At 42.6% G+C, this 12,406-nt stretch overlaps 1 protein-coding gene and 1 long non-coding RNA gene across 8 annotated transcripts in view; one reads left to right on the top strand and one right to left on the bottom strand.

The window, feature by feature from the left end:
* Positions 1 to 5,709, bottom strand: part of NF2 (neurofibromin 2) — a 78,099-nt gene extending 72,390 nt beyond the window's left edge. For 4 of the 6 annotated variants that reach the window (XR_004316651.1, XR_004316650.1, XM_006178718.3 and 1 more), the window contains exon 1: positions 5,086 to 5,708. Coding sequence is in view for 3 of the 6 variants with exons in the window: in XM_006178718.3 (XP_006178780.1) it covers positions 5,086 to 5,199 (114 nt within the window). In the remaining 3 variants the exon portion in view is untranslated. Of the gene's footprint in view, positions 1 to 5,085 lie in introns of all 6 variants that reach the window. The other 2 variants (XM_032471632.1, XM_032471633.1) reach the window with 2 other exon arrangements.
* Positions 5,710 to 5,941: 232 nt separating this feature from the next.
* Positions 5,942 to 11,443, top strand: LOC116660947. Of its 2 annotated transcripts, none has more exons than XR_004316652.1 (2): positions 5,942 to 6,671; positions 9,395 to 11,443. It is a non-coding gene; the product is annotated as an uncharacterized LOC116660947 (long non-coding RNA). The 2 variants fall into 2 exon arrangements; XR_004316653.1 differs by having other exon boundaries at positions 5,942 to 6,155.
* The last annotated feature ends 963 nt before the right edge of the window (positions 11,444 to 12,406 follow it).

A 12,406-nucleotide genomic window follows, 5' to 3' on the forward strand; every position in this document is an offset into this window, starting at 1 on the left:
CCCCTTGATACTCCATGTGAATTTTAGAATCAGCTTGTCCATATCTACAAAGAAGTAAACTGGGATTCTGATACGGATTGCATTGGATGTATAGATTTATTTGGGGAATACTGTTTCTTAACAATGTTAAGTCTTATGATCCATGAACAAGGAATGTTTTTCCATTTATTTAGATCATCTTTAGTATCTTTCAAAAATGTTTTATAATTTTCCAGAGTCTAAGTTTTGCACTTCTTTTGTTAAATTTACTCCTAAGTATTTTGTACTTTTGATGCTATTGTAACTAGAATTAACTTAATTTCATTTTCAGACTGTTCATTGCAGGCATATAGAATGACAATTAATTTTTGAATATTGATCTTATATCCTGCAACCTTGCTAAACTCGTTTATTAGTTCTAACAGTTTAGCAGATTCTTTAAAATCTGTCTACAAGATCATATTATGTGTAAAGAGAGGTAGTTTTACATCTTCCTTTCTAACATAGATGCCTTCATTTCTTGTCTAATTGTCCTGGCTAGAACCTCCAGCACAGTGTTGAGTAGAAATGGTGAGAGTGGACATCCTTGTCTTGTTCCTGATCTTAGAAGGTAAACATCCAGTCTTTCACCATTAACTGTGATATTGGGCTTTTCGCAGATGCTCTTTATCAGGTTGAAGAAGTTCCCTTCTATTTTTTTTTTTTTTGAGGGTTTTTTTCATGAAATGCTGTTGGATTTTGTCAAGTGTTTTTTCTGCATCAATTGAGATGATCATGTAATTTTTGCTTTTTATTCTATTGATGTATTATATTGATTTTTGGATGTTAAAACCACCCTTGAATTCCTGGAATAAATCCCAATTGGTTATGGTGTACGGTTTGTTTTTTCTTTTTTATATGTTGCGGATTCCTAACATTTTAAAGGATTTTTGCTTTCATATTCATAAGAGATACTGGTCTCTGTTTTCTTGTGTTATCTTTGTCTTGTTTTGGTACCAGTGTAAGGATGGCCTCATAAAATTGAGTTGGGAAGTAGTCCTTCCTCTTCTATTTTTTTTGGAAAAGTTTGTGAAGAATTAGTATTTATTGCTCTTGACATATTTGATAGAATTCAGTAGTGAAACCATCTAGGCTTCTAGCAAGTGGAACCTGGGTTTTTCACTGTGGGTAGTATTTTTATTGCAAATTTACTCTCTTCACTTATATGTCTATTCAGATCGTCTCTTTCTTCTTGAGTCAATTTTGGTAGTTGGTGTCTTTCTAGGAATTTGTCCATTTCATTTAAGTTATCTAATTATTTGGTATACAACTGCCATTTTATTTTTTGTTTTCTATGTATTTCATGCCTTTTTTATTTCTTTAGTCCCCCTTCAGTATTTAATTTGCATTGAGTATTTTCTAATGAAGCATTTAAATTTCTTTAATGATTTTTTTCCACCATATTATTAAAGATTCTTTTTAAAGTGGTTACTCTAGAGTCTACCATGTAATCCTGACTTATCAGAATCAGCTTTAGATTTATGCTAGCTTAATTCAAGTAATATATAAAAATGTTATTCTTAATATAGCTCTATTCCTTCCCTTTTCTTGTAGTATTATAGTTATTATATATTACATCGATTAAAGTTACACACCAAACAATGCATTGTTATAGTTATTACTTTACCATCCGAAGTCATTTCCTTAGCGCATTACAGCTTTGTTCTCACCCATTTCCCTTGTGCTGATATTGGCAAGTATATTACGCATATATTACATCCTGATGGTATAGGCCCAACAGTATATTACATACATATTATTTTATATAATTGCATTTTAACTCAGTTAAAAGAAGAAAGGAGGAAAATATATAATAATAAAAGACAGTATAAATGTATAAATACTGTTGCTCTTTGGTTTTTTTTAATGGGGATTTGAATTATTATCTGGGGTCACTTGCTTCTTTAAGCCTAAAGAACTTCCTTTAGTATTTCTTGTAAAGTGGGTCTTTAAACAACAAATTCTCTGCTTTTGTTTATCTGGTAAAGTCCTTATTTCAACTTTATTTTTGAAATGTCCTTTTCACTTATATCCACCTGTGTTGGATACAGGATTCTTAGTTGACAAGTTTTTCCTTTGAGCACTTGCAATGTTATCCCTCAGGCTCTGGCCTCCACAGTTTCTTCTGAGAAGTTAGCCGTTAATCTTACTGGGGTTCCCTTGTAAGTGCCAAGTCATTTTTCCCTTGCTGCTTTCAAGATTTTCTCCTTGTCTGACTTTCAGCATTTTCAGTATGATGTGTCTGCTTGTGAATCTCTTTGTGTTTATCCTCCTTGGAATTCATTGAGCTTCTTGGATATACAGGTTACTGTTTCTGATTAATCTAGGAAGCTTCAGTCATTTTTTTAAAAAAACATTTTCTCTCTCTCCTCTCCTTCTAGTAGTCCCATTACACATACATTGGTACACTGAATGATCCTCACTTCTCTGAGGCTCTGTATATTTTTCTTAATTCTTCATTCTTTTTCTCTCTCGTCTTTAGCTTGCATAATCTCTTAACAGTCTATCTTTAAGTACACTAATTCTTTCTTCTGCCAGTTGGAATCCACCTTGAACCCCTCTAGTGAACTTTTTATATCAGTTATTGTATTTTCCAACTCCAGAATTTTAATTTGCTTCTTTTTTATAAGTCCTATTTATTGATATTCTCCAGTTGATGCAAAAATATCATTATACCTTCCTTTACTTCTTTAATCATGCTCTTGAGGAGGGCATAGCTCAAGTGGTAGAGCGCATGCTTGGCATGCATGAGGACCTGGATTCAATCCCCAGTACCTCCATTGAAAAACCAAATAAGTAAATAAATAAACCAAATTACCTCCCCTCTGCAAAAAAGAAGAGATTAATTTAAAAACGATGTAATCATGCTCTCCTTAAGTTCTGTGAACATATTTATAGCAACTCTAGGGACTGGTCCCCATCCTGCCTTCCAAGGCTTATTTGTTATTGTTATTTGCTTGTTTAGTGGCTGGATTGTTTTAGTGAAATCTATTTCCCTCACATAGGGTTAAGGCCTATTATGTTCCTCAGGGAGTCTTTGGGTTTGCCCACAGCCACCCTGGATGACAATAGTCTCAGTGGGACTCTTCCTCTCTTTCCCTGATCACACCCAACTGTTAAACTCTACCTATTATTTTCTACAATGCCCTGGGGTATAACTTGCTCTACAAAGTAATCCACTCAAAAGTGGCTCTTTTGAGGGGAACAGTTTCTGAGATCAATGTTTGGTACTTGTTCTGACCCCAGGAGGGCTCTTCCCAGCTGTCTTGTTCCCAGACTCTCTCCCTGCAGTCTAAACCGTATCTTCATTAAATCCACAAACCTCCACACAACTGCCTTTCACCAAAACCTCCACCTTCCTTGAGAGTACCCTTAGGCATAAAGTTCTTCACATTCTTGCAAATGAAGTCACTGCTTTTGCGAAGAGATTAGGAGCTAAGGGTTTTAAAGCCTGCTTCTCCCTCCAGGCAAAATCTCTGAACCCTGGGTAGAAGTGGGGGAGGGGGAGACACACTAGCCTAAGGTCTTCTCAGTTTGTTTCTTCTAGCTAGAAACACGATCTCACAAACTGAGGGTGGAGATAAAGCAATTGGGACCCCAGTACTCTTGGTGAGCCATGCCCAGAGTACAGCTCCTATTCCATAAGCCGAAGTTGGGTGGAAGAAGGAAGCCCCATCTTTCAGTTTCACTCACCCAGGATTTAGCCTCAACAGCAAGTAGCCTTGGGCAGGAAAAGCCCTCAAGTCATGCTCCTCCCGGGAAGCAGTCTGACTGGGAGCTTGGGGGAGAGGAAGCCCTGTGTACTTGGTTACAGCTGTCCAGAGCAGAACCTCCACCTTGCAGAGCTGAGAGCAGGTAGGGTGGTATTGGTCTTGGTTCAAATACTACAAACTCTCGCCTTTCTTACCAATTTTTATAGTTGTTTTTTTTTTTTTTGGTACATGTTTCTTGATGTTTGTTTGCCCATAGGACTATTTCCAGAGGGTTTAAATTGTTTTGTTTTGTTTTTTAAATAAGTTTTACCAGTTTACAGGGGACCAGATTAGTGGAGTTCCTCACCCTGTCATGCCGGAAGTTGATACTGTCTAAGGCTGTTTTTGTGCTTCAGCGTAGAGCTGAAAGTCCAGTAGCTGCAACTGAGACCCTAAGGCCTGCAAAGCTGAAAATATTTACTATGTGGCCCTTTACAGAGAAAGTTTGGCAACTCCTGACTTAGGTAACACTGCGAATGCTACTGGTCCACAGGCCACACTTTAAGTAGAAAAGACTTAAATTACTTGGGAGGCAGTATTGTATCGTCCAAGATCTGGAATCAAAACCCTTCTTCCATAGGGGGTGGGCACAGCTCAGTGGTAGAGCACATGCTTAGCATGCAGGAGGTGCTGGGTTCAATCCCCAGTACCTCCACTTAGGAAAAAACAAACATACCTTCACCACTTACTAGATATATAGTTTGGGGTACCTCCCTCCCTCCTTGAGCTGTTCTGAGAATTACATGTATGAATGTCTGACACTAAGGAATTATTCAATAAATGATAACTGTTATCATCATGATAAAAACTGTATAGAAAGTTTGAGACACCATCTCTCCTCAAAGAACTTTTCCCAGAAAATATAAGCTGTAAAAAAGGGGGACAAGTACCACAGCCTTTCCAACAAACCGAGATGCAAACTTTTAATACCTGGGATACATAATATTACCTAATAAAGTTAAAACTCTACAGAGCTGGAGTTTAAGCTTGACACTGAAAACTAGAATTCGCTACCACAGATGCTTTCGGTCTCTTGCAGTAACAATGAATGAAAACCTTCAGGAAGAGCTTCCAAACCCAAAAGCCCTGTTTAAAAAAGCAGAGACGGTCCTTAACATGAGGATCTGGGCCTAGATGGCCCCTTCTGGTTCTGGCCGTCTCTATCTTGGCCGACACATGATATAAACAGAATCCCGAAGCTTCCACCTCGACTGTCACCGCGGCAAGGGCGCCGAGTGGGTGCGGGACCCGCACCAGGGGTCGATCCCGCCGGGCTCCCCTTCGCCGCAGCCCGTCGGGGCCGCCGGCCGGTTACCTCGCAATTGAACTCCATCTCCGCGTCCATGGTGACAATCCGCACGGTGAACGTCTTAGGCTGCTTCCTTTTGAGCGAGCTGAAGCTCATTCGGGAAGCGATGGCCCCGGCCATGTCGCGGCGCGGGGCTCAGGCCCGGGACCCTCGCGCCCCGAGGCCTGCGTTCTGGACCTTTTAGCCTCCCTGGAGAAGCCGCACAGGCCTCAGGGCCACCATGGTGGCCGGCCGGCCGGCCCTGGAGCTGTCTGAGCGGCGCGGGCCCCCAGCGGCCAGCATGGGCCGCGAGGACCCTGCCCTGGGAACGGAAAGGGTAGTTGGGGGGCGCGCCCTGACGGCCGCGGGAAGCGATTGCGATCGGGGCCCGACGGGGCGGGCACGGCCCGGCTCTCCGGGACTCGGGCCGGGCACGCCGGGGACACCCGGGGACGGGGCCCCTAGACGGCGGCGGCCCAGACCCCGCTTGCCTCTCAGCTGCCAACGGAGGTCTCGGGGCTGCGCTGCAGCCGGGCGCGCACGTGCGCGCGTGGCTGTCACCGTCCTCGCTCCGCGCGCCCACGGGAAGCGTGCCCTCCCCGCAGCCCCCGGCCTGCTCCCCGCCCCGCCCTCAGGCCCCTCGATCACTACACACGGCGCAACCGAACCCGGCAGCTGCCGCCCAGACCCCGCAATTGGCTGAGAACTCCGAGGGAGACGGGACTTTCCCCAATCTGTCCCACCTTCTTCAGAATCACTTCACCAATTGGAAGTTTAGATCTAATTGGAGGCGCGGGACTTGGCTCGGCGTTGAGTGGCTGAGCTGGCAGTCACTCTGAATGCTTTTGTTTGTAGGGGTACGCCTACCCTAGCAAGACTGGTTGACATGGCGGAGCCCGGCGCGCCTTTCTCGGGAAAACACGTAGAGAGGCTGGTCCCGGTACAACGAAGGACTACCCTTCGGACCAAGTCCGCACCGAGTGTGTCGCCCTTGGGGATTGTGTTTCGGACACCTGACGGATAATTCTGTTCAACACTTAATTACTTACGTGTACTTTGTGTCTCAAACTTTCCAACCACTTGTGGCGGCCGCTTAGGTAAGCGGCATTCTCCCCCAAGTACTTCTGCTTCTCTTTAGGAGAAATTCTAATTATTACCAAGGGGATGGGAGTAATATTTGTACTTACCTCATGGGGTTGTTGAGGAATTTAAGCGAGTTAATACTTGTAAAACTTTAGAACGGTGGCTGGCAGATACTAGGTTGAAATTGCTCTTTTTGTGGATTGAAAAAACTGGAAAATGAAAGCATTTTTCATTTTGTATTTTATGTGTGATTTCTAATTTCGGGTCATAAGAGTGTATTTATTTTTTTAGTGTCATCGAGGGTTATAATGGGTGTCTGTGAGGTGGAGGAGTATAATTTTGTGTATTTTTTTTTAAATAACTTAATTATTGAGCATATAAGAACAAGTTGAACAAGAAATTTTCCACAAGTGTTGACTATCATTAGCATCAGCCCCACTCTACAGATGCAGAAACAGAAGTTCAGCCGGAGGGAGCAACTTGCTGGACATCACACACCTAGTTAGAGGCAAAGCTGGAACTCGACCCAGGTCTGTCCCACCCAAAGAAAGGCTGCTGCTATTACCCCGACTCTGCTCTGCTTCCCTGGTGGTGGTTTCTAAATTGCTCCGCCCTCTTACAGCCCAAGTCCCTGAACTACAGTTCTGGAGCGCTCAGCAGACACTGTTGCTATAACTGTACTAATCGCATAAATTAGCTCTTCCCCGTGGGCCCCTGCGGAGCTGGAGAAACACCAGCCAGGCCCCAAGAATCATTTGATGGCACACTCAGCGAGGCTGCCAGGCCGCCGTGGGGGAACTTTTACGTCCTGCCTTTTGCTGGCAGATTCTCCTCACCAAAATGATGGTATAGGGCACTGTGGGCTTAGCGTGGGAGTGTCTTTGTTTCTGTTGCTTCAGTTCTTCCCTGCAGGTGGGAAAACCAGGCTAGATTCTCCTATGGGCTCCCCACAGGGACAACAAATCAAGGCTTTAACCCAGGGCCCGGACCGCTGATAGAAAGTGACTCTGGGAACCCACTGAGTCGCAAAAGGAGGTAGTTCAGACAGCAGGCACTAAAAATGACACTGATGGCCAGTAATAGCTCCTTTTTATGGAAGGCTTACAGTAGGTGTTTGGCACTAGGCTAACTGGCCAAACATGCTGAATTTAGCTTTCCTAGGGGGACATCCAGGTAGATGTATGGATCTGGATCTCAGAAGGGAGGCCTGGGCCAGGCATCAAAATAGATGCAATGGAACATTATGCTGGCATTAAAAGTGCCATTCACAAAGGATGAATAGAGGAGTTGATAGTATGTACCAGATACGGGTTTGAGAAGGAAAAATTTAGGTAGATCTCATTAAGAAAGACCCGGCACACAGACACCAGTTAATAAATATTTGTTGCATGAATAAATGAAGGACTTGAGGAAATACTTAGAGTCTCAACTATGAGAACAGTGTTGGTAACTACCATATAATAAGTGCTGACCATCTAAGGTACTCTGCAAAGTGTTTTGCAAGCTTTACTTCTTTTCATCTTTATCAAAACCCTATTTGGTCGATATATATCCATATACATGGGGAAACTGGATAAGGCTGAAATTAGGTAATGTACCCTACATCATAATTGGCAAAGTTGCAGTTTGTGTCCAGGACTGTTTTAGTCCAGATCTTGCCTGACTTATATTTCATTCCTTCATTCTTCCAGAAGATCAGTGGTTCTCAAAGTAAGCTCCCTTCCCTCCAGGAGGGCATTTGGCAGTGTCTACAGATTTTTTTTTTTTTGCTTGTCACAACCAGGGGGTGCCCTTGTCTCCTTGATGGGTGAAGGTCAAGGATGCTGTTAAACATCAGTACCTCTGTTTAAAAAATTAAAATAAATACATACATAAATAAACATAATTACCCCCCCCAATTTTTTTTAAGACTGTAAAATATTGAAATTTTCTTTCAAGCAAAGTGTAAAAAATATACTGAGCCTGTAAATTGCTCTGTGACTAGACTTCATTGTCATCTTAATATATTCTTTGCATGTGCATATATATATATATATATACACACAGACGTGTATATATATGTGTGTGTGATTGTGTGACCTATGCAATACAAACTATGGGAATGGGCAGCTTTGGAGCATATATCCCATAATTCTTTTTTCAGGAATAGTTGCAGCATTTACACGGCAGCATTTCTTCTCAGGCTTGTGTTGGGTGCTGTTGCTTGCTGTGTATGAAGAGAGTTGTATCAGACCAGTTAAGTGTGTTGTGAAGAAGGGGGTGGAGCACAGCATTCATGGGCGTTTTACTCTCAGTCCCTGTAACTCAGCTGTTGAGTACCTAAAACACACGTTGTGGATCATGTAACTAATGTTGTTTCTTTTTTGGAGTTTGCTGTTCGGAAGCTCAGAGCCAAGTATGAATTCGGCCTCTAGAAATTGTCCCAGGCTTTGCCTTATCTTTGGCTTGATCTTATTTTTCCTTCTCTTTAAAAAAGAAGTTTGTTTTTTTTTTAATGAGAATACTGGGGATTGAACCCAGAACCTCATGCCTGCTAAACATGTGCTCTACCACTGAGCTATACCTTCCACCTTACTTTTCCTACTTTTATTCCTCACTTCACAGTAACTTTTTCCCCACTCACTATTTGTTGCACTAGCTGTGTTTCTTTTTACACAGTTCTGGACCCTTTACTTAAAAGTTTTTGTTTGTTTTTTTTTTCTTAGATCATTTTATATAACAAAGTGATTTTTTACACACACAATATTTTAATTTTTTATTTTAGCTAGCATTAGACTTAAAGGTTGCAAAAGATAATAGTCTCTGTATGTCCCTCACTCAGCTTCCCCTAATGTTAGCATCTTACTTAATCTTTGTAGAATTATCAGTTAAGAAAGTAACATTGAATCTAACATTGTAAGCTGAATATATATACTTCAATAAAAATATATTTTTAAAAAAGATTAACATTGATACACTACTGTTAACTGAAGATCTTATTCAAATTTCACCAGTTTTTCCATGAATGTCCTTTCTCTGTTCCAAGATCCTATCCAGGACCGCACATGACATTTCATTATTTCTCTTTAGTCTCCTGCAGTCTGTCCTGGTTTCTCAGTCTCCCCTTGTGTTTTATGGCCTTGACACTTAGAAAGAAGTATGGCCAAGTATCTGCCGAATGTCTCTCGATTCAGATTTGTCTTCTGTTTCCTCATGATTGGACTGATGCTCTAGATGTGTTTTTGTAAGCTGCACCACATTGTTTTTGAAATAGAGTGAAGATGGAAATCAACAAACAGAGGTTCTGGCCTGTCTGCAGCCTGAGGCTCGGGGAGGTGACTTGACTCATTAAACATCATCTGACCCAGGCGACCTGGGACCTAAGACTTCTGAGGCCATGGCCAGGATTCTCCAAGGCGCAACTTAAACACAGCCTGGATGAAAGAACTGCAGGTAACAGCTGCTACCTGAATAACAGTGAGGTAGAACCCACACGGCTTTAGGAATCACTGGTACCTGCCCTCTTCCCTTCAGGCCGGGGACTGAAGGTCTTTGAACTTGCCCCAGACTGTCACTTGCAGTGTTGGAGGCAGGCAGAGCTGAGTAGGAATTTCGACTTTTCTGTGACTTTGGGCATAACTTAGCATCTTCCCTGAGCCTCAGTTACCTCTTTTGTAAAAGTGGGCATAATAATACATGATATGACAGGTGGAAGAGCCCCTCTTAAAAAGGAATGAATATTTATTGAGCACCTTCTATGTCTAAGGTGCTGTGTAACCTTGAAAAGGTTTTTACCATCTCTGGACCTCCATATCATCATCACTTAAAATGAGGAGACACAGATGGCATATAGCTCAGTGGTAGAGCATATGCTTAGCATGCATGAGGTCCTGGGTTCAATTCCCAGTACCTCCATATAAATAAATAAATAAACAAACAAACCAAATTACACCCCCCCCCAAAATGGAAAGACTAAGAAATGGGATTGCAAATAGCAAAGCCTAAGAGCACACAGGAATGGAGCTTTAACTAAGTGCTCATTTTCATACACTTGCATTCTCATTTAATTCTCATGATTAGGTAGGTTGGTTTTCTTTGTGCATGTGTGTGTGTGTGTGTGTGTGTGTGTGTGTGATTCAGTGCCAGGGAGCCATTCCATCAATGTCGATGCCCCTTGACAAAGTCGGGGCAAAGTGGCCATGCGGATTGCAAAGCAGTCGTCACTCTGGAAAATACTGGCATTTCCTTCTGTTGTTTATAGTGCCTATAATTGGATTGGGGATATTTTGGGGATACATGGGCTTTTAAAAAAAATTGTACAGGATGACTCCCCATCTGGGGAAATAATAGGGGCTATGATGATGACTGTGCAGGACAATTCAAGCAATGGAAATTTCAATGAATTAATCACAAATACCCCTTCGGAGGATAGTACCACGTATACCCCCTTAAAGGCCAGTCCCAGAACTCAAGTCAGTTCCACAACCACTAAGATCTATAAAGAAAGCAGAGATAAGATGTGTCTTATGGCAATCTTGCCCCAGTAGGATCCAGAGAGATATTCAGTTAGCCTTGCGGCCCAAGCCAAAGTTGCCTTCTCATCATAATATTATTCCTTTACCTCGTTTAACATATTTAGCAGGAAAATGGATTAGGCGCCCAGTGAAGTTCGGGAATAGATGGTGGTATTCTCCATTAGGTTGTAGATTTATGCAATTGCTACCCACCACTACTACTATGCCCACAACAACAATACTGCCTTACACAGGAGTCATAGACAATGATGGATGGACATGGGTAACTGTTAAAGGGCGGAAAGTTCTCAAAAATTCATTAAGTACTTGGAAACAGATCGGAAGATCTAGGCCCCCATGGTATGTTATGCCTCAAGCCCTGAAAGACAATGTGTGCCGCTAGCTCTGTAAGAAACATAAGATAGATATCTTTAGGATAGACTGCTCTCCTTGTAGGTAGTAGAAACAATAATCAGCCCACTGTTTGGGTTCCAGGCGCCAATTGGCTGGGACCTTTATGACCTTTTCTTCTTGTGCTTATTTTTATGAAATAGTCTTCAGTTAGGATTTATAATCAGATAAATTAAAAGGTAATGATTAACTAAGTAAAAGGCTAAGAGGAAAATTTAAGAAATCATAAAGGTGATGACGTTCAGCCAAGTCGAAAAAGGCCCATGACCACATCCGGGTATGGAAAAAGGTCAACAATGTAAACAATGAAGGTGTAAGAGTCAACTTGGCCACAATGTATAATCACCTGTCTAAAACTGATTGTATATATACCGCAATAAAAAAAAAAAGGCCATGTAGAGCCGCCTACAGACTGACAGAACTTGGCTGGTTCTCTTATTTCCCCGCTGACGCCGTTTCTCCCTGGGGTTTCCCTGGACCTTCTGGAGCAGGACTCCAGCAATTCAGTAGGTTATAATGCCCATTTAACAGTTAAGAAAACTGAGGTACCCAAAGCTAAGTGACTGGCCAGCAACCACACAGCCTAATAGAGACAGAACCTGGATCCTAACCCAGGTCTCTAGCTCTGGGCCCTGGTCTTCCAAGGACAGCATGTTGCGACTTCTAAGGGGACTTGTCTACTGCAGGCCCTGAAAAATGACTGTTTTCTGGCCTAAAATTCATGCTTATGCCTAATTGGCAATTTTCTGCAGTTTCTGTGCTCCTTACCACGGTAGATACTTTTGAGTCTCAAGCTGACATCCTGGATTAGTTTCCAAGGCTGCAGTAACAAAATTACACAAACTGGGTGGCTCAGAACAGCAGAAATATATTGTCTCACAGCTTGGGAGGCTGGAGGTCCGAGATCAAGGTGTCAGCAGGGCCCTGCTGCCTCTGTGACCCGTAGGGGAGGACCTTTCCATGCCTTGTGCAGCTTCTGGAATCCCCAGGTGTTCCTTGGCTTGCAGCTGCATCCCTCTAACCCTCCCCTGGCGTTCTCCCTGCATCTTTTCACATCCTCTTCCCTCTGTGCTTGTCTGTCTGTGTCCGAGTTTCCTCTTTTCATAAGCACACCAATCCCACCCTAACGACCTCATTTTAACTTGATCACCTCTGTAAAGACCCTATTTCCAAATAAGGTCACATTCTCAGGTGCCGGGCTTAGGACCTCAGTATCTTTTTTAGGGGACACGTGGGGAAAACATTCCTGTGTTTCGCCTTTACTCTCACACTCACAGTACTTCGGACATGTAACGTGTGGTTTTCTACACCAAGCAATTCGCTGGGACACCAGCTGCATGTCCTATAGTAGTTCAAGTCTG

This window comes from Camelus ferus, chromosome 32 (assembly GCF_009834535.1).
Source record: "Camelus ferus isolate YT-003-E chromosome 32, BCGSAC_Cfer_1.0, whole genome shotgun sequence".
NCBI lineage: Eukaryota > Metazoa > Chordata > Mammalia > Artiodactyla > Camelidae > Camelus > Camelus ferus.